The sequence below is a fragment of the Hemiscyllium ocellatum genome, chromosome 20, assembly GCF_020745735.1.
Source record: "Hemiscyllium ocellatum isolate sHemOce1 chromosome 20, sHemOce1.pat.X.cur, whole genome shotgun sequence".
NCBI lineage: Eukaryota > Metazoa > Chordata > Chondrichthyes > Orectolobiformes > Hemiscylliidae > Hemiscyllium > Hemiscyllium ocellatum.
In genome coordinates this window covers 14,093,642-14,117,042 of record NC_083420.1, presented here as the reverse complement: position 1 = coordinate 14,117,042, position 23,401 = coordinate 14,093,642, and the positions used below count along the sequence as shown (strand labels likewise).

At 41.6% G+C, this 23,401-nt stretch overlaps 1 protein-coding gene across 1 annotated transcript; it reads left to right on the top strand.

Moving 5' to 3' along the window:
* The first annotated feature begins 3,673 nt into the window (after positions 1 to 3,673).
* Positions 3,674 to 4,549, top strand: LOC132825144 (myeloid-associated differentiation marker homolog). The gene has a single exon (XM_060840156.1). It carries the CDS (start codon positions 3,674 to 3,676, stop codon positions 4,547 to 4,549), a length of 876 nt encoding a protein of 291 aa, XP_060696139.1.
* Positions 4,550 to 23,401: the final 18,852 nt, after the last annotated feature.

The window sequence follows — 23,401 nt, the reverse complement described above, 5'->3', positions numbered from 1 at the left end:
CACACAGCACGGGGAGAATGTGCAAACTCCACACAGACAGTCACGTGAGGCTGGGATTGAACCTGAGACCCTGGTGCTGTAAGGCAGCAGTGCTAACCACTGAGCCACCGTGCTGCCCCCAAAAGTGTTCAGGGGGCACCTCCATTTTGAGGTGGTGCGCTGGTTTCCTGTCTATTACAGCAGCGCCCACTTTTCCCTGGTAATGCTGCCAGCTGCTTAGGGTCCCAGGCACTACCACCAACGTTGATTGGACAGGATTCCTGGAGCAGTGGCACTTCAGAAAGCATTGGTGCTTCATCACTGAAGCGATAAGGTTGTGCACTGAAAATGCTTGTTGCTCAGCTTCCAGTCATGAGCGACAGTTACTCCCAGACATGAATCTTCTTAGTGTACCTGCTCGCTAAATCAGATGTTTAGTTCACTTGGATAGCTGGGTTGTGATGTTAGTAGCATGGGTTCAATTCCTGCACCAACTGAGGTCATTATGAAGGTTTCTCTCTGATCTAAAGTGTTGTGACCCTCAGGTGAATACTCACCACCGGTCGTCTCTCTCTAATGGGCAAGCAAAATTTATGGTGATTTTGCCTTTGATTAAAGTACAATCCTGGCTTGAACATTCATAGTAAACTCATTGTTGCGGAGTTTAAAGATTTATAAATTAGTTTGTCATTTGGTTTATTATTAACTCAAGATCACCCAGTTAACAGCCTTGTGTCAGTGTGTGAGCTACTCATGTTAACCATATTTCAGACCAGCCCTGTTTTTTTATTTTGAAGATAGTGCAACAGCAGCAATGAGTGGAATGTGAGGCTAACGGGAGATGTTTAGTTATTACACAGGTATTAGTGAAGATAGAGTTCAGCGGAATGTACGAGCGATTAATCATGAGATTGAACCATTTATTAAACGGTTAAGTGGTCATATGCACACAGGTTACTATTCATCCTTTACATCTGTGTCTTCATGGAAAATATGAGCTGGCCAGTGTAGCAAGTCAGTGAGAATGACTAGAAACAGTATCTATAGCTCAAACTACCTTAGCACAACTACTTAAGGTGAGCAGGACATTTCAGCTACTCATTCCAACTAACCATGAAACGACACGACCAGCTATCCTTAGTAGCCACACACACAGATGACAAGCAACATGAGTTCGACTGGGACAACACTACTATTATAGGGCAAGCCAAACAGAGAACAGCCAGGGAATTCCTAGAGGCATGGCGCTCATCCACAGATTCTATCAACAAACACATCGACCTGGACCCAATATACCGACCACTGCAGCAGACAGCTGGAACTGACAACCGGAAGCGGCAGAGACAAACCACTATAAATGCCACATGAAACACTTCACAGGAGGCTCCCAAGCACTGAGGATGTCACCTAGACAGGAGACGAAACGTCTGCAACACAAATTCCCAGCTCGGCGAACAGAACCACAACAAGCTACAAATCTTCTCACAAACTTTGAACTCACTTCAACTCAGACCAGGTGTGAAGGCCAGTTTAACAAAAGCCGTTTAACCCATTGTGTATACAGGAACCACACGGACAGCTATGATACATAATTACAGTCAAAGACTATACAACTCAGACAAATGTGCCATATGGTAGACACTGTCTATTAAATAAGAATCACATTCAGCCACCACCAGAAACATATTCCACCATCCTCTGGGAGAAGGTGAGGACTGCAGATGCTGGCGATCAGAGTCGAGAGTGTGGTGCTGGAAAAACACAGCAGGGCAGGCAGCATCCGAGAAGCAGGAGAATCGATGCTTCGAGCAAAAGCCCTTCATCAGGAATGTGATCCTCTGTGCCAATTACAAATGTGCAATACTTTACTGAACTCAAACTATTATAAAGATAATTGAGACAAAAATAATTGCAGTTTGCCAGAATAAGTGGGATTATATGCTGGAAACACCTGGAGAAAGAACAATTAATAATCGACATAGCCACTGCATACCTATGGGGCTTGAAATCCAAAACCATGTGAGGGAAAATGACTGTTCTTGTCCTACTCTGTCCCTTCTTCAGTGCTCCTCTCCAGCTGGATGTGACTGATCACTCCACCAGGGCGGAGAAAGTGAGGACTGCAGGTGCTAGAGATCAGAGTCAAAGAGTGTGGTGCTGGAAAAACACAGCCGGTCAGGCAGCATCCGAGGAGCAGAGGAATTGATGTTCCGGGCATAAGCCCTTCATCAGGAATCTCATTCCCAATGCAGAGCTAATGCTCAAAACATTGATTGTCCTTGCTCTTCGATGCTACCTGACCAGCTGTGTTTTTCCAGCACACATACTTCGACTCTCCTTCAGGGCACCTCAGTACAAACTACACAACTGAGAAGAATAGCCAGTGGTGAGCTGGGAGATGGTAATACTATCAGTGTGTGCCAATACTGTTGTAAAGAACAAAATATATTATTTTGCTACAGAGTGTACAAACAAGCTGCCTTCTACTATGAACAAAAGAAGTTAGTTGCATAAAAGGAATAGTGTCTTCAGAATAAAGAGATGTAGAAGCAATGAAAACCTGCATGAGACAGGGAGGAGAGCAGAAGAGAAACAGAATGGAATAGAAGACAATAAAAGTAAGAAGGTGAGATAGTCGTAAAGAGAGAGAGAGAGATTTACTTTAAAACATGCAGAGGAAGTGTAAGAATTCTACTGCTACCTGTAAATATATAATTTTCATTAAAACTGTAATGTTACTATGAAGACTTACAAAATCAAGTCAGACTTAAGAGACAGAGCTGAAAATGTGTTGCTGGTTAAAGCGCAGCAGGTCAGGCAGCATCCAAGGAACAGGAAATTCGATGTTTCGGGCATAAGCCCTTCATCAGGAATCAATTTACTCGAAGACTTAAGAGACAGATCAGGCCTGATCTAATGGAATAGAAAAGCTGGTTTGATGGGCTGAATGGCCTCCTCTTCTCCTTGTATGCCCATCTAGTTAATGCAGTCAAGTGGCATGGTGGCTTAGAGGTTAGCACTGCTGCCTCACAGTGCCAGCATCCCAGGTTGGATTCCATCAAGGGAATCCGAAAAAAACCCATTCGGAAAACTAGCTGTAAAACAGGGGTGTGCTGCAATTGTATTGATATGGCCAGCCCACTTCACAATGTCTACATGATAGCAGCATGCTGTTATACAGCTTTATTGTATAGGAACTAATGATGCTTCAATTCTGCATTTCAGGCCTTGTGTCGGTGAACAGCTAATTTCACTTTAAGTCTGAATATGTGCCAGATTTTGATCTTACAACTGACATTGCAGTTTGGAAATCTTCTGCAAATTTTGCCGACCAAAGATCTGCAAATGGTGAATTTGGAAAGCTGTGAATGGATTACTTTCTTCATGAGTAATTAAGACAGGAAAGAACACAATGTTTGAAGACACTTTGACCTGACAACAAATGGTGTACACAGCAAACTGTTCAGGGCACACACCTCTATTTGCACTTCAGTTCCCAACTGTGATAGCAAACAAGCCTCCTCTTATCCTGGGTGTTGTACTGAGGTATGACTCATCTAGAGAAATGTTTGCACAGGAGTGCGTCACACTTTGTTTCAGTGTGGACTGGAGTGAAGATTATCCCAGGCAGTTACTGCAGAAGGAGCATCCGCCAACTGTACCATTTTTGTGAGTTCCACCATTGTTGAAGAAGATGCCTGGGGTTGTGAATTATAAATCAGTGACAGGTCCAGTGGGAATTGTAAGATTCTTTGAAATCTTTCTCTCGTGTACAGCTTTCAGCCTGGTCGCCCACGTGAGGCAATACAGCGGATCTTATGGAGGTTGGTGCATGTTTTCCTGGTGCTTCTCATTCACTGTCTCAGTTCTGATTGTCTTGCTGGAGCTGACAGCCCTGAACTCAAGGATTCCGATATCCTGGGATGACTTCACAGCTTCCTTTGCAATGCTTGCTACACTGATGAACTTAACAGCCTCAATTATCTACCCAACCATTTTCCTCACGCCCAACGTTCAGGCCGGCGAAGACTTTAAAATAGCTGCCACTGTCATGAGTTGCTTGTGCTTTGTTGCTTATGCGATCGAAGTTGGCCTTACCCGGGCAAGACCTGGTGAAATCAGTGGATTTTTAAAGACTGTTCCTGGACTCCTGAAAGTGTTGGAAGCTTTCATTGCCTGTATTATCTTCGTGATTATCGAGGGCTCGTATCACGTCAATGCCGGGCGGCAGTGGTGCATGGCTGTGTATTGCATATGCTTCATCATCACCTTTTCCATTATCATTCTAACCATAGCAAAACTCATTACAAGGCTACCCTTTCCAATTGAGAGATTTTTGACAGTCTATAACATAATGGCTGTATTAATGTACCTTACTGCAGCAATCATCTGGCCAGTCTTTTGTTTCAGTGAACACTATGGCCAGCCAACCAGACCATCCTACTGTGGCAAAAGCCACTGCAAATGGGACAATCAGGTCATAGTAACTGTGTTAACCTTTGCAAATCTTATTGTATACATTGTGGATCTGGTTTATTCTGCCAGGTTAGTGTTTGTATCTCAAGCATAGATACTTCCAAAACCACAGCCATTGGTATTGGTGAAAGATAGCCCCAATTACTATTCTGAATGTGTGTAAATACATTGCATCTTTCCATTCTGCAAGCTACCTATCATTCTGATTAATGAAATCATAGCTCACTAAAGGAAATTTGCTTCCCTGTTTCCTCAGTTGTCTTCAATTGTCCTCAATGCATTTAAACAATAAACAGGGAAGCTACACAAACTGGGAAGATCCCAAATAGGATCTGCCTGTTTGTGGCTGACCAATAGGAACACTAGTGTCCACTTTGGCTATCTTTGCAATTCAGTGATACTAACTGTTGGTGAACGTATAGATAGACACAAGTTAAGGACTGGAATTCAGATTGGCAGCAATCCCAGCAACATTGAGTCACACACAACTTTTAACAGCTCAGATTCCCACCAGATATTTATCACTGGAACACTTTTGTGCCACTATATTCCAAACAGCAGTCGGTAGAGCCAGGGTGAAGACCACATTAAGAATATTGATTTGAAGCTGTCTCCATTTTGAGCTATGTTAAATGTTTGCTGCTTTTCAATGTTGGAATATTTTTAGAAACAAGTCACCAGGGTTACATTACTCACAAAGCAGACTCCTGTATGGATGTTAGATGAGTTCCAAGTGGCTCCTACTCAGTCTTGCAACACATCAATGAGACAGGTCATCGGAGTGCAGCGGTAGTGTTCCTCCCTTTTGGCTAGGGAGGTGCGTCACAACATCCCTAAATTGCTCTTAAAAATGACATAGAAATACTCTTAATGGATTCTTGAAGTATTTGTTTATGGCAGGTTTAATATAAAATGAAGGTGTGGCACTTGTGGAAAAGATCCTTTGTTGTTGTACCCTAATGCTAGTCTTGTGGCCGTTTGGAAAAAAATTGAACAAATTGTAATTTATTTTCATCAACAAAGAATCTGTAGCAGAGGCACATGCCCAGCCAGTCTGTGCCTGTTATGTTATGCAAAGCATCCTTGCACTCTAATAAGTGTTTCCTCAATCTAATTAGCTCCTTCCCATCTTGCATTCATATTATTGCATTCCATTTTCCCCACATGTATGCAACAAACCTGCCCTTCAATGTATGAATGCTCCCAGAGTCCTGTGTGGCAATATGTTACACATTCGTACCATATCTAAATCCTATGGTTTTTTTAGGTATCTATGTGAACAGTGAGGATCTGATGAAACTCTTGTTCTGGCACAAACCTGAAGCGGTAACAACTTTCCCAAATCAACCCCATCAAAATCCTACTTAAAGGCTCCTCTTAGTCTTCCTGGTTTGCAGAGAAATGAACTCTCGCCTGTTCAACATTTCCAGATAGTCACACCCTTGCAATTCAGGTATCACCTTCATCAATCTTATCTGCATTTTCTCTCATCTTTCCATATCCATTTTACATAGTAGATATGAGAACTGAACACAGTATTCCAAATGTCATCTAACCAAGGTTCTATGCAAACTTAATGTACTGTATAGTGTTTGTATTGCATTGTTTTGTAAAATGTTGGGGATAATCTGCTATCGGGGTACCTACATTGGGGCTAGGGAGGGGAGCACCATTATTAAAGCAGACACTGTCAGGTACCAGCTAAAACACAGCCATGTAAAGTAAACCCAGTCACTGCAGGCCACATTCCTTGGGGATTAGAACATGTCCGTCAGTTTCAGATCATCCTGTTACAATCTCATTGTTAATAAAGGAAACCGGTAACTATCGGATGGTGTAAATCGCACCGATACTACACTTGATTGATAAAGTACTTGCTAATGCCTCTGCTGACGTCAAACTCATTCAGGTCCTGTGTTAAATGATAATACCTGTATATTCAACTATGGAGAACTATTGTGAACGCCCAGACAGCCAGGCGCATAGCAATGAGGAAACCCTTCCAAACAATAAACTTTTAAATTACAAGATCGGAAACTGCTGAACCCAGGATGTCTACCCATTGTTCAGCACAGCAGGAGCTGGACAGGTATCTCGGGGCAGCCAATAGAGACACTAATCCCTTCACAGACAGGTGAACCGACCAATGAGAGAACCGAACGAGGGGAACCTGACCGGGAACTCGAGGAAGCGCGAAGTATAACTGCTCCAGGTCCGTAGAGGAAGACAGAACGCCTTCTCCAACGAATTGCATGCTTTTGAATTCGTTGTATAGTTTGCCAGTCTTGATGCTGTAATAAACGGTGTTTTTGCTCCAAACTCTAGCCGGTGTGATCTCTCCTTCCAAAAGAACACGTGGAGACGAGACCCTATGGGTCCGTCCCAACAAAAGGAAGTCTGGTATTTTGTTTGACTTTTGTTTCTAATTCTGCAATTCACCCGTTAATATTCCCAGAGCTCTTTATTCCTCTATTCCATTTCATTACTCGTAGGCTAAGGAATAAACTCCCTCATTCTACCGAACAAAATCAAGTGCTTCCCAGTTTTTACAAACTGAATTTTACGATCCTTGTACTCAACTAATTATGCAGCAGTCTTGCAAATTATTGCCTGATCCCTAAGTATCATTTACAACTTTTGGCGCTGTAATTCAAGTTTCCAAATCAACATGATTTATGTATGTGACATTTAACAACCATTTCACAGCAACCGTTCCTGTTAGGTGAGTTGGCTAGATAGTTAGCTCTTAATGTCAACAGTAAGAGTTCAATTCCTGCATCGACTGATTTGGAGATGCCGGTGTTGGACTGGGGTGTACAAAGTTAAAAATCACACAACACCAGGTTATAGTCCAGCAGGTTTAATCGGAAACACACTAGCTTTCGGAGTGACGCTCCTTCATCAGGTGATTGTCCTGATCACAATCACCTGATGAAGGAGCGTCACTCCGAAAGCTAGTGTGCTTCCAATTAAACCTATTGGATTATAACCTGGTGTTGTGTGATTTTTAACTTAGCATTGACCGAGGTTACCATGAAGAACTCTTCTTCTTCCCTGAGACATGGTGACCCTCTAGTTAAACCACCATCAGTTGTCTCTCTCTAATGTAAGAGCAGGCCTATGGAAGTATCCATTTATTCTGACCCTTGCGTGCCGTTTTGCCAGCATTTCTCGACTGAGTCAGTACCAGGCCAATGAATCCACAAGCACTGATCTTTATTACACATCTGGCACCTTCTTGAAAGACTTCCAAAAAATGCTCGCTTTTGCTTTTAGCTTTTCAAAGAATTCAATAAGAATGGTTAAACATGGCCTTCCTTTTAGAAATCTGTGTCGACTACATTTTTGACCGTATTCCCAGTCCAGCTGTTATTTGATCATATTGGAAAAAGACTTTTGAATGTTTCTCTACCACTCCCTGGGCTGGTTCTCCCCCTCTTTGTGACAATGAGAATTACATTGTGTTGCCCTTGTCCTCTGGCACAATTGGTTTTTCTACTACATTTTCACATGAATATTAGTATCCTTCCCAGCCTCTATTGAGAATTCCTGAGGGAAATCCACAGCACCCAAGGTCTTAAATCCATTATAGTTGATTAGTGTCTCTGTCCTTTCAATTTTAACTGTTTTAATAATCCTCTTAAATTATTCTACTCTTGACATTTCTCTGGCAGTTCCTCAGTGTGAACTGTGGCAATGTATTGTTTCGGCATATGTACCATTTCTCTGGTGAGTTTATCTTGCAATTTTACTTTTTACTACTCCTATGTGTGTTTAATTCTCCTTCATTTACATGTGTTGAAAAAATAATTCACAATTTCATTCTACATTATTTGATAGCTTCATTTTGTGTTAGTCGAAGTCTCTTCAATACCTCGTTCCTAAGTGCATTATTATTCCGTCATTGTCCATTACTTTATCCAAGTTCTTTACTTTAGATTCAATCAGCCCTCATCTCTTTACTTATTCATGGGATCTCTTGGCTATTTGTTCTAATTTTGCATGGAATATATTATGTCTGAACTATATCAATTTTTCTGCAAATCCTTCTTTTTACACCAGAGAAAATTTCATTTTAACATTTAGTTAGTGGATTATGGTGAAATTAAATGTGGATCTGAGGGTGGATGTTATTTTATGTCATCAAGAACAGGTTCACTTTTGCAAATGTTAATGGCAGAAAATGTAAGGAGTGTAACGATGTTCATTTGAAATAGCAGAAATGATTTGTGAAAATATCAGATTATTTTCTGAAAAATCCATACTTCTATACAACAAAAATAAATGTATGACGCGCCATTTTAATGCAAATCCTTGCTCATTACAGTGTAACATAAACATTGGTTGCTAGATGTTAAGCCACATTTTGTGTCCAGATTCTGGGATTATTTTTGTATTGCATTCATTGTAGATGTTGGAGATGTTGTAAATGAAGTGTAAAGGGAAATGAATTAAAGACATTTTACATTTTCTACGCAAATAAATAGCAAGAGTTCTGTTCACGATTCATTTTTCACTGTTACTATTGATTATATCCAGTGGAAAGGAAAATCCTGAGAGCCAAGCAAAAAATGAAGAATTTACCAGAGACAGAATCCCATTTGTGAACTCACATCCTGATATTCATGTTGGAGTATCCATTGCCATGCTTGATTAGATTCCCTACAATGTGGAAGCAGACCCTTAGGCCCAACATGTCCACACCAGCCCTCCGAAAGTAGTCCACCCAGGCCCATTTCCCTCTGACTAATGTCACTTAACACTATTGGCAATTTAGCATGGCCAATTTACCTGAGCTACACCCAGAGGAAACCCAGACAGACACGGGAGAATGTGCAAACTTTACACAGGCAGTTGTCCAAGGCTGGAATTGAACCTGGGACCCTGGCGCGTGGAGGCAGCAGTGCTACCCACTGAGCCACTGTGCCACTCCACGTTTCTATGCCATTAGCCTTGCCGCTAGGTCTATTCAGGATGTTAAAAACAAAGCAGAAACATTGAATTGAATTGAATTCCATTCCATTCAATTCAATGTTTTCGATTGCTTTGTCTTTAACATCCTGAATAGACCTTGTGGATGCTGAGAAGAGATGTTTGACCAGAGGCAGGGCATTAACCCTCTCCTTGTATTGTGTTTCTAAATTCAAATGTTACAAAACTTGGGTATCACTGCTCTGAACTTGTAATTAGCTGGCACTGTAAAATACAAGCACCAACCTTACATTCCCAACTTTCTTATGGCATCCTGCAATGCAGAATGGTCTGCAAAAAAAAATCCCAGAGGAATTAAACAAAAAGAGGATTCTCCTGTCAGTGCTTTTTATGAGTTTTTTAAAAATATGGTAACAAGAAATGTCTGTGGTGTATGGCTACAAATATTTGCTGTGCATTCATAATTTATTAAAGTAAGAATTCTCAAGCGATTCTTGTTTATTCGTTCACTTACTGTCACCATATTATACAATACATGCTAATCATACTATAGCTGTATCTGTTGGCTGGCATATGCATCCTACATGAAATAGCCTCATGTGATTAGACAGAACATAAGTAAGTGGTTGATGAATAACAGTGCTCATGAGATCATCTTGGTGTTCAGCCAAGATGTTGGGCAACCAACCATCTCCCAGGCCTCTGTTGATCTTCAGTCAGAAGCTCGTGATTGCACAAGAGTGATAGTTTTCACTTACTTTGCTCTCCAACTAAGCAGCTCCTCTTATGTGAGCGCATGACAAAGACTGACTCGTGTAGTTCTGACATTGAGTCCCTATGCGGCCTACTTAACACCCTCAATTCTAATCAATCACCAAACCTCATGAGCTCTGTTCACATAGGCCAGACGAAAAATAAACTTGACGCTAGGTTAGATGGAGGCAATTACATTTCTGTCTCATTCCAAGAACAATGGAGAAAGCTCATCAGATTGCAGTTTTTGGTACCATAATTATTAATAGCTAAGGTACGGTGTCAACTCAGGAGGACCACATGGCCTAGATGGAAATGTACTATTAATTGCCACCATGTCTTGCTAGTTTGTTCCTCTCATCAGCATTTCTTTTCATTTCCTGATAATCACTGTTTTGTATCAAATTCATTGAATGGGAATCAGAGCAGAAAATGCAAAACTTTGCTCATCTCAGTCACAGCACCAAGCAGAGCCTAGACAATTTACCACCAAGAAGCAGTAGAATCAGCAGGTTTTTCGCACAGAATCAGAGAATGGGTAGGGTGCAGAAGGAGGCTGTATAGGTCATCATGGCTATGCCCAGCTCTCCGAATGAGTAAGACAGTGAGTACCATTCACATGCCTTCTCCCTTTATCACTTGCACATCCTTCCTTCTCTGTCCATGCTTCTCAGCACATTGAAGGAAAACAGGAGGGCAGCTGGCTTTTCCGTGTCATTACCCAGAGTCCGGATGTGACTGAGAGGACAGAAAAGCAGAGAAAAATCTTTCAGAAAATCGCATTGGCGAGTGGTTCAGCACTAAACCAGTTGTGATATTGTGCCCGATTTGTCCTTCGGACATTGCTCGCCAGTTTAGTTTTCTGGTGAATGTACATTTCCAGTGAGAAAGTAATTCATTCACTCCTAGCACTACCTATAGTGTAAGTGCATCAGAAGTCTTTGCCAGTTGTATTTGCTGTGGATTCTGCTGGTTACTTTCCAGCACCAAATGGCCATTATCATCTCAATCATTCCAATTGCAGTTACATTGTGAGAAAGCACATGTTTGCCGGGAAGACCTCATTTCTTTCACAACATTAAATTGTATGATTTATTCTGCAAGCTTGGGCTCACTATACTCATTAACTCAGATACCAGAAGAAAGATATACAAATTGCGTGGGCTACAGCACAACGTAAGTAGAGATTCTCTGGTGTGTGTGGGTTACCAAGAAACAGTGGTGACTTTACCCATGAAAACCTGTCCTTAGACATCAATGCAAGGCAAACACCCCTCAATTATTTTTTAACACATCAGCTGCTGTGTGTGAGACATGACAAGTCATGTTTGAAGGTAAGAATTTCTGCCTGTGTGTGAGCGGAGTGGAGTGGGTTATAAATCTATGTGTGGAAGAGTACAAATGCATCACAATGAGAGCCGGAGGAATTGTCTATTCACAAGGACTATTAGCAGCACATTACAGGCCTTTTCCAAGAGTATCTGAGTGAGCATGTGCAAGTGTTAGCATTGATGATACATCCATGACAGTGAGAACAGCCATATCTAAACTTCGAAGCATATGCTATTAAGTGTAACTAGAGAACAAGCTGACTGTGGGAGCACATATATACATGAGTGTAAGCCATACACTGTCTCTGTAGGTGATTATAATGGGAATGTATTCAATTTTAAAGAACTCTCAAATGCCCTCTCATGTCAATTACATTTTCCATAAGCAGACAGCATTTTTTTGGAAGCACAGTAAAAATACTTTACACTCCTGGTCTAAATGGATCAGAGTAGCTAGGTCTAGCAATTACCCCCAGTCATGGTGAATTGTTTACAGGAGAAGATATGGGTTATCAATTACATCTCTCTTCTCTATCCTCAAATGGAAACATCTGGCTTTTCAAAGGGTAAACTACAGATTACATATAACTATCCAGTGTAACTCTGTAAACAAAAATTCTCCAGACGAAACTATAAGAACAATTAACCCCTCAATAATTGTACAAGAGCAAGGAAAGGATCCCTGATTGAGTAATGTATGTAGGATTATATAGAAATTATTGCAATTCAATAGGCCATTCAGCCCAACCAGACTGGTGTTGGTCTTCAGCATTTAAATTGTTCCTGATCTTATTTGCTCACTTGTTCCATGTCATTCAACTACTTTTCTAACCTATATTTAAACACTGACATGGTGTTTGCCTGAAACAGCAACTCCAATAGGTGCATTGCACACCCTTAATATCCTCTGGGAAGAAATTCTAATTCCTCTTCTCACTGTCCAAAAGCCCATTTGTTCATCCTCTCATTCTAAGCCCCTTAGTCACTCAATTCCATTCCTCTGCCACTTTAAACACCTCCATTGAATCTTCAAGTTTTACACATGTTGTTTTAACATTTGACAATGTAGAAATGATTGTTACATGCTTTGCTTACCTTCTGGTTTGGAATGGAATGTTTTCAGGTGCAATGGCAGCAGCAATGTCTTCTTCCTTGGCAAACCATGTGCGATCTCACCGAGAAACCTTTCAGGAAGTGGTGTTACACGTGGAATGGCTGAACCTGAAAAGCTCAGTAACAAGTATCAGTTGAACGCCTCGGGTCAAAAATGCAAATTGCTTGGACAGTTGTTTCTAACCTCTTTTCCCCTACTTTGAAGACAATCTTTTTGACCAGGGTTTACGAAATAATGGTTGGCACCATGAAATTCGATGCCGCTGGCTTAATCTAACAAGAGCGTCTTGCCTGTGTGGTTGCCTCTTGCTTTGCAGCCCTTTGAAAAACCCTCCCATCAATGTTTTTCACACCTTTCCCAGAGGGAGATTGTGCCTACTCTGAAGCTGATGGTGCCTGGTCAATCACAAATGCTGTCACAGGGTCAGACAGAAAGAAATCTGTCTCACTGGCGTGCAATTCGAGATTGCTTGCCTTTAAATATGCCTGTATCATGACATTGAAAGCCTTCAAGATGTTTTTTTGTGCTGAGTTTAGCGATTGTCTTGGAGTTCGCTACTTTTACTGCATTCCTGTGCACATTCCCAAGTTTAGACATTGGCAGCCCAAACTGTTTTTCTCAAATTTAGTTCATGATAACAGTGCCAATGTTTACTCAAACTTGTTTTCCACTGAATTCGGATAAGCCATATTTACTCAACATGCAAGTAACATTGTCATGTCTCCATCATTGCCAACCCAAGAAAATGTCACTTTTCAAGGACGGTTTTGCATGTTTACTAAAACAAATGATGACCACATTGGGTACAATATTAGGATGATTCCCATTGGAAGATAAGTGGCCACACGAGTTCTGGGATTATCTTGCTGAAGTACTTGTGCGGCGTTAAACCTTCGCACTTAAGGCTTTTTGAGATGACACACTGCTACTCAGCAATGCAATGCAGCTCCCAGGTTGTAAGACTTGAAACCTACTGTAGACATTACAGTGGGCAAGAATGCAAAGACACATCTTATTTCACATACTGACTTACAGCAGTAGGAGCGTTTTTGCCAGCTAGTTGAACTTGGATTTGGTACTGCTGCACGTTTTGGTGATTATCTCTTCAATACCAGTCTAAGGGGTGATTGCTTCCCTCACATGAACAGTTGGACTAAGGAAGCAGATGCAAGATTCAAGAGAAATGAGATTTACATCTCCGCAAAGAGGCTGCAAGATGATCGCCGTTATTTAAGTAAGGATGTAAATGTATTAGAAGCAGTTCAGGGAAGGTTTACTAGACTGGAATGAATTTGACTTAGAGGAAAAGATAGATAGGCTGGACTTGTATCTAGGAGAAAGTGAGGACTGCAGATGCTGGAGATTAGAGTCCAAAGTGTGGCGCTGTAAAAGTACAGTAGGTCAGGCAGCATCCGAGGAGCAGGAGAATGGACAATTCCTGATGAAGGGCTCTTGCTGAAACATTGATTTTCCTGCTCCTCCTCCTTGTATCTAGTGGAAATTAGAGTCAACTTAGAGTCATAGAGTCATACAGCATGGAAACCAACCATTTGGCCCAACTAGTCCATGTTCCCAAATCAAACGAGTCCCACCTGCCTGCTCCTGGCCCATATCCCTCCAAACCTTTCCTGTTCATGCACCTATCCAAATACCTTTTAAATGTTGTAATGTACCAGCATCCAGCACTTCCTCTGGCAGTTCATTCAACATATGAACCAATCTCTGTGTAAAAAGGTTTTCCTTCATGTCCTTTTTAAGACTTTCTCTCTCACCTTAAAAACATGTCCTCTCATTTTGATGCCCCACCCTAGGTAAAAGACCATTGCTCTTCACTTTATCTGCACTCCTCAGGATTTGATAAACCTCCTACACTCCAGTGAAAGTAGTCCCAGCCTATCCAGCCTCTCTTTAGAACCCAAACTCTCCATTCCCACCTACACCCTGGTAAATCTTTTCTGGAGTTAGGGTTGGATGAGAACAGACATGAGCATAGAATCCCTACAGTGAGGAAGCAGGCCATTCAGCCCAATGAGTCCACATCGACCCTCCGAGTGGCATCCCAGTCAGACCAAGCCCTTTTCCCTGTAACCCTGCATTTCCCATGGCTAATTCACCTAGCGTGCACATCCCTGAATGCAATGGGCAATTTAGCATGGCCAACCCACCTAACTTGCACATCTTTGGACTATAGGGGAAAACCAGAGCACCCAGAGGAAACTCACACAGACACGGGGTAAATGTAGAAAGAGACATTTGCCTGAGGCTGGAATCGAAGCAGGGTCCTTGGTGCTATGAGGCAGCAGTGTTAACCACTGAGCTGCCTGTGTTGTGCTGAGATTGGTGGCTTGCTTGGACCAAGGGTGGAGGAGGACAGTAACCATGGAGCTGGCAGAAACGTTTGTGGTGAAGACAGAGATGGACGATGGCCCAGATAAGCAGGGGGCAAATTGCTGCCTCCAGGCAACTTCTTGGGAATTGGTGATGTTTAGTTCCTCAGGGAAGGAGAGGAGAATTGGAAATGGTCTAAAAATGAAGTGAATGGGGCAAATAATGAGACACAACACATGGAATAAAGGTGATGACTGCTTAACAGAGTTTAAGAAGAAAATCAGAAAATATGTCCTCAATGTTGAGATTCTGCCTTTTTTAATCATTGCTGCAGTTTTCTGATTTTCTTGTATTGCCCAGGGAGCAGATAATCATGCCCATATGATCCTGAGGGTCTGTACAGATGGATGTGGAGAGGACCTTTCCTCTTGCAGGAGGATCTAGAATGAAGAGATCACTGCTTAAGAAGAAATTGTCACACATTTGAAACAGAGGTGAGGCAAAACCTTTTCTTGCGGTGAGTCAACAGTCTTTGGACCTCACAGGCAGTGGAAGTAGAGTTTTTGAACAATTTAAGGTATGTTGGTCTAACATACGAGGAACGGCTGAGGATCCTGGGATTGGAGTTTAGAAGATTAAGGGGAGACTTAATAGAAACTTACAAGATAATACATGGCTTGGAAAGGGTGGACGCTAGGAAATTGTTTCCGTTAGGCGAGGAGACTAGGACCTGTGGACACAGCCTTAGAATTAGAGGGGGTCAATTCAGAACAGAAATGCGGAGACATTTCTTCATCCAGAGAGTGGTGGGCCTGTGGAATTCATTGCCGCAGAATGCAGTGGAGGCCGGGACGCTAAATGTCTTCAAGGCAGAGATTGATAGATTCTTGATGTCACGAGGAATTAAGGGCTACGGGGAGAATGCAGGTAAGTGGAGTTGAAATGCCCATCAGCCATGATTGAATGGCAGAGTGGACTCGATGGGCCAAATGGCCTTACTTCCACTCCTATGTCTTATGGTCTTATGGTCTTAAGGCAGAGGTGGGTAGTTATTTTGCTAAACAAGAGGGCGAAAGGTTATCAGGGTCAGAGCGAATGTGGATTTGAAGTTACAAGCAGTTCTGCCATGATCGTACAAGTGGTGCAGTAGACCGGAGGGGCTGAATAGCCTGCTCCTGCCATTTGTTAGCACATTTGTGTATTCTCAACAACCCAATTGCCATGTAAACCAGTCAACCTTTTATTATCCAACACCTGTGGGACCAGGAATGTGCCAGATGATCAAATATTCCAGATAATCAAGAGGTCCACATAATCAATATAAAAACACACAGTAAGGAACAGAAACATAATTCAGGTGGGTATACATATGACTGTTATATTTTATTTACAGCATAAATCACTGAAATAACAAGGCAACTTTGGCTTAAATAAAATTTACCATTAGAGAACCTTCTCACTCACCCTCAACTGACCCCTCGATATTTGAGGAGAAATTGGCTCAAACTTGAATCAACTGTTGATATTTCATGTGGCTATTTGATTAAACAACAACTATATTTACATTAAGGAACTAGGCTTTAAAATCTCCGAAAAGTGGACAGAATAATGCAGTGAACTTTGTGAAATTTGATATAATGTTCCTGGTTTACAACATTGCAAAGTTTGCTATTCCTCTGTTAGCAGGTGGTTACAGTTTTGGCAACATTCAGGAAGTGGACAGCATCCAGGATTAATAAGTCCACATGATCGGCAGCCTGACCATGACGAGATTGTAACAGTTGGACCTTTGAAGGATACGTTCATGTGATGCTCAGTGGGGCTCACATTTAAACGTTGGTTTCTGGTGGGGTTTAAGGCAGAGGGGCTGCCTCTATTATCATCAGAGCCATGATAAGAATGGAGGAGAACTTTCAAATAAGTGGCTACAAAATGGAAAACTTAACTCAGTTGCAGCACATCATGACCTATAGCACTTCTCTCACTGACCAGAAGGCACTTGCAAACTGTTTCTTCAATGGCATTCCTAATTTTTGGAGGTGATTTAAGGATCAATTGTTACAGGATGCTCCTCTGTTTAAGGTATTATTACTTATTTATATCTGGGCCATGAATGAGTATGAAATGTCACTGAGGAAGATTCCTGCCGACTCTGCCAATGATAAATAACTGGTGTCTGGAAGAGAGAATTTCTACTGATTGTACCAAGCATCTTCCTTACCAACTGTCAACTTTCACTGAAATAACTATCTTTATGGTTTTATAGTATAAACAAACTGAATTTCCCAGTAATGGGAGAAGATTCAGAAGACGAAAGAGCAAACCAATCTCTATATTGAATTCAGCTACATAAATAAACAGAGTATAGGAGCAAATTACTGCAGGTGTGGAATCCGTACAGAAAACAAAAAATACTGGAGATCACAGTGGGTTGGGCACATCTGTGGAGAGAGAGTCAAGGCTCGAAGCATTAGCTTGCTCTCTCTGCATGGATGCTGCCTGGGATTTTCAGCATTTCTTGTTTTCAATATAAATAAACAGCATTTGGAAGCCAGACTGACTCCTGCTTCTACTTTCAATGTATCAATGAGCAGAAATTTAGGATCCACCACATGAAACATGTACAACCTTCATTGCTGCCACACGGTGGTGAGAGTGTGCACCATTTACAGGAACCTCTGGAACTATTAACCAAGCCTGCGTTGATAGCACCTTTCAAATCTCTGCCACCTCAAAGGACAATGGAAACTCATCTATTTCCAAAGCAAACACTATCCTGATTTCTACACTCTTTCATTGCCATTGGGAAAAAAATCTTTGAGCTCTCTTTTTAAAAACATTGAGGGGCACTTAATGGTAAGGTCCTAGGGAGTGTTGCTGAACAAAGAGACCTTGGAGTGCAAGTTCATAGTTCCTTGAAAGTGGAGTCACAGGTAGATAGGATAGTGAAGAAGGCTTTGGTCTGCTTTCCTTTATTGGCCAGAGTATTGAGTACATGAGTTGGATGGTCATCAAAAGAGAAAATGCTGGAAAATCTCAGCAGGTCTGGCAGCACCTGTAAGGAGAGAAAAGAGCTGACGTTTCGAGTCTAACTGATCTTTTGTCAAAGTTGGATGTTGTGGCTGTACAGGACATTGGTTAGACCACTTTTGGAATAGTGTGTACAATTCTGGTCTCCTTCCTGTAGGAAGGATGTTGTAAAACTTGAAAGGATTCAGAAAAGATTTACAAGGATGTTGCCAGGTTTGGAGGATTTGAGCTACAGGGAGAGGCTGAATAGGCTAGGTCTGTTTTCCCTGGAGCGTTAGAGGCTGAGGGGTGACGTCATATGGAGTTATAAAATCATGAGGGGCATGGATGGCGTTAATAGGCAACATCTTTTCCCTGGAGTGGTGGAATCTAGAACTAGTGGGTATAGGTTGAGGGTGAGGGGAAAAATTTAAAAGGGACCTAAGAAGCAACTTTTTCATGTAGAGGGTGGTGCGTGTATAGAACAAGCTGCCAGAGGAAGTGGTGGAGGCTGGGACAATTATAGCATTTAAAAGGCAGTTGGATGGGTATATGAATAGGAAGGGTTTAGAGGGATATGGGCCATGTGCTGGTGAATGGGACTAGACTAGGTTGGGATATCTGGTCAGCATGGATGAGATGGACCGAAGGGTCTGTTTCTGTGCTGTACATCTCTATGACTCTATGTGTCCATGACCCCTTTTAGCACATGGACAGCTGAGGTTCATGGTATAAGGTGCTTTGTCACTTTCTCAAGAACAGAGATGTGGAATAAATGGTGATCTTGCCAGCAAATGCATATTGTGACCATGCCATTGTTTTAAAAAAAGGTAAATTGTGTGTCTTCACAACACTTAGCCACTGATAATCTTATTTTGACCAGAAGGAGGGAGAAATGAAACCATGATTTCAGGCCGAGAATCTTTTGTAATCCATTTTTCAAAATTAAATTCAACTGAATGAGGTGCTAGTGAATCTGAATTTGAGCTGTCAAATAGTGCATGCCTCAAACCTCCAAATATAGCAATCTCTTCCCCTTGTAAACTGAAAGAACATAAAATCATAAATGACAGGGAAATAGCCTACAGGACAGTGAGAAATTTTGGATGATGTGTTTATTACTGAGAAAAGATAAAGTTCTCCTGAATATAAATACATTTTTGGAAACACTGTGCACTGCTACGGAAGGATTAGTCAAAAAATGATAGGAGTTGGCTTAATCTTTAACATTTTATATATTGCCTTTCACAGAATATTGGCCCCAGTGATTGATGGGATGGATCTGCATATCTTTAATTTTATCTGATTTTATGCAATCTTCTACCACGTTAAAGGCTTGACAAAACTGTAACTGCAGCAAATACATGTCATTTTGAGTAAGTCTAGTTCACCAGAACAGATCAAGTGGTTTTATAAAATGGTCTATGTCCTTTTTAAGGCAAAATAGGGCTTTTCAAGCAGGAAGCTTTCAAATGTCAAAAGAGTCAATATGTATGGGTGACTCATACGTGGGGAAATGTTAAAATTTTGCGGTTTTAGATTCATGCAGGTAAAAGCTACATTACTAAAGAGTAACAGGAATTGAAGGAGGTAGAGCCAGAAGAGGAGTGATAATGGAACTGGGTGAGCAAACCTGAGCCTTATAGATATGGGATCAAATCCAAACATGGCCGATGGTTAAAATTTGAATTCAATTGAAAAGACTAGCCTAATTGTAACCTTTGCCAATTGTTGGGGAGAAATCTCATCAGATTCACTAATGCCCTTCGGGGAAGGAAATTGGCTGTCCTTACTTGGTCTGGCCTACATGTGACTCCAGACCCACTGCAGTATGGTTGACTTCTGACTGCCCTCTAGGGACGGGCAAAGTGCTGCTTGTAGTCAGCAATTCCGCGTCCTGTGAACAATTCTCTTTAAGAAGAGGTATAGAAGCCTTCAGAGGTATTTTAGAAAGGGAAGCTATTTGGAAAAGTAAATAAAAGGTACAGGTGTGTGAGGCTGGAAAAGAGAGGAGAAATTAAAAATGAAAAGAGTAAAAATTAGCAAGATAAGGACAAGATATATGTTGGCATTGGTAGCAGGAGGTGGCTTGTAGGTGGTAAGTTGCTGGGGTGGGTAATAATTGGTAGGTAGTGAATGATGTGTATGGTATCTTGGGTGAAGGGGATAATAATTGGTGCTTTGCTGGAGGCCACTTAAAATTGTGTCCAAATTCCAAACCGAGAAAACATCCGAGAAAGCTTCTAAGGAGTTAAAAAGGGAGTGAAAAGAGCCAGAGATGGGTTTAGGAATGTGAGCTTATGGCCTAAAGAGTTGAAGGAAAGGCTACCAGTGATTAAATGAGGAAAATCAGGGACTCATAATTGGCCACAACTGAAGGAATGCAGAAGGACACTGGAGATGATGAGGGAGAGGTAAGGCAATAAATGAATTTGAATACAAGGATACAATTTTTTAAAAAAGACTTTGCTAGAAAAGTAACTGATGCAGGTCAGTGAGCATGAGAGGGGATGGGTGAAAGTAACTTAAGCGAGTTAGCTTGCAGGCAGCAGAGTTTTAAATGATATTTTAAATTCTCATACTCATCCTAGTTTTGCTCTTCCCTGTTATTAGTAATCTCATCCAACCCTAAAACACAACACACACACTAATATGTTGGTCTTGTGCTGCAAAGGAGTATTTAGAGAGTCGGCTGAGATAAGGAAAGCGTTAACTTTATTTAAGAAACATCTTACTGCGGCTTCACCTTGCCACGAGGCTACAAGAAAGAACAAGATCACAGAACATGCACGCTGTGTCTTATTAGCCTAATGCACAGCCAGACCTAACCCCGATGCTGCATCATCTCCTCAAAGTCTCCAGCTTTAATTTCTTATTGACAGGATCAACTGCTTCAGTGGTTTCACTTATTTACCTGAACATGTTCTCAACTCGTTTGGTGGAAGCTGGGAATTCAAGGCATCTATCTGTGCAAAAGTGTAAATGTCAGATGACCTTGGTTTAACAATCAAGCTGTCATCTGCATCTCTTGACTGTATTGATGGCTGCTTCAATTGTCAAGAAGGTGTCTTCCCTGTGGGAGGAAGTGGATGTTTGCTGAGTTACATCATATCTCTTTATTGGTTTGTAAGAGGTGGGGCTGTGTGGCAGCACGGTGGCTCAGTGATTAGTACTGCTGCCTCACAGCACCAGGGACCTGGGTTCAATTCCAGCCTTGGGGCGACTGTCTGTATGGAGTTTTCACATTCTCCTCACATCTGCACGGGTCTCCTTTAGGTGCTCTGCTTTCCTCCCACAATCCAAAGTTGGGTAGATTGGCCATGCTAAATTGCCCTATGGGTCCAGTGATGTGTAGGCTAATGAATTAGCCATAGGAAAATGCAGGGGTAAGGAGTGGGTGTGGACTCAATGGGCTGAATGGCCTGTTTTCACACTGAAGGGATTCTCTGGTGCTGTATCAGTCCCTGTTATCCATAACTAGCTTAGTCTCAAATGCAAGCTAGGTCTGGTGGGATGCAGGCTTTGTGATATTTGTCACAGTGTCACATCTGATTGGAATGAAAATTATTCTCTTTTTTCTCTCACCTTTTTCAAGTCAACATCATAGCATGACTATAGAAAGAAGGGAGTGGAGTTTTAGTCTCTTTCCCTTGAGGCGATCACACAGATCATAACTTTTTAAAGTGGACATAAAGGATCATGCAAGTTGAATGACATTTTATTTTCCAATAATGCTTTCACTCTATACAGGCTTCATGCAGCTTTACTATGAGAGTAACTCGGTGATCTAGTACTATGACCAAATCTATATGATCTTACAAACTATTTAAAGCAGTCATTGACAAACTGGTCCATTGTGGATGCTCGCAAGGTCAGGGATTTCATGTGTTGCAATGATATTCTTGAGTAAAGTAATCACTGCTTCAACCATGTGACCTTGCAGCTACATGTATTAGTCAACCTCCAAATGCATGGCGATGTTGGAGTCCAAAACGTGAGGCAACAGTATACCTGGGCCAGGTTAATAATAGATAAACACAGAAAGTACCGGAGAAACTCAGCAGGTCTAACAGCATCTGTGGAGAGAGGAACAGAGTTATTGTTTTTAGTCCAATATGACTGTTCTTCTTCTAAAGATGGGTCCAATGACCTCCTTCTGTACCATCACAATTCTGGAGTATCTGTGATAGCAGAAATGTCTGCTTACATTTCAGGTTTCCTGCATTCACACTGTTATGTTTTCATTTGACAGATTAATAAGACAACTTCAGTTTTAAATAGGAAAATGATGATTTATATGAAAATTTACTATATGAAGAGACCCTTGCGCTATAATCAAATTCACAATATCTTGAACCAAGTGATAACAGGCTTCCACATGGTCGAGAACATTTTGTCTTTGTGTTTGAAGAGGTAACCATCCCAACAGGTTACAGTGACCTTGATAGAAAGGAGGATGATAACAACATGTCTCTTATTTTTTGCTGATAGGTAGAGGTACAGTGGTAGATATCTAAGGAGATACTTCAGAACACTCTGAAAAGATATATTTCAATGAAGTAAGAAGGACTTAGGGGAAGGATAAACCATCTGAGGTTAACTGAGGAAATTAATGAGTTAAAACTGAGACGTGAGGAGTATATTGTCTCTCAAATCCCATTATCCCACAGGTCAAAAAGTCAAATAAAAATATCTTTCTTAGTTTTCAAGATGACCAACTAAATACCTTATTGAAATCAGATTTTAAACAACTGATCTATCAGCTCACTTTAAAAAAAGCATAATTATCGGATTATTATCAAAACAAAACTTATTTAATAAATATGTAAATGGTTAATGTTCATTATCAGTAATTTGGAAGCGAAGTGCACACACCGACACACACACACACACACACACACACACACACACACACACACACACACACACACACACACACACACACACCGACACCAACACACACCAACACACACACACCGACACACACACATCGACACACAGAGACGCACACACACAGACACACACACACTGATACACACACACAGACACACACACCGACACACACACACACACACACACTCACTGACACACACACACGCACACAGACACACACACCAACACACACACAGACATACACAGACACACACACACATACACCGACACATACACACACTGACACACACTCCCACACACACCATCACACACCCACCCACACACACACCCACTCACACACGCATGCACAGACACACACACACATGCATGCACAGACACATACACACCGACACACACACACACACACACACACACACACACACACACACACACACACACACACACACACACACACACACACACACACACACCACTTTGACCTAAGGATTATTCTTGAAGGGAAATGGATAATGCATAAAATGATCCAAAGTTTGTTGCCTTGATATTCTAGCAAGTGTGATCAAATCACTAAGCATGCACAGTTGCT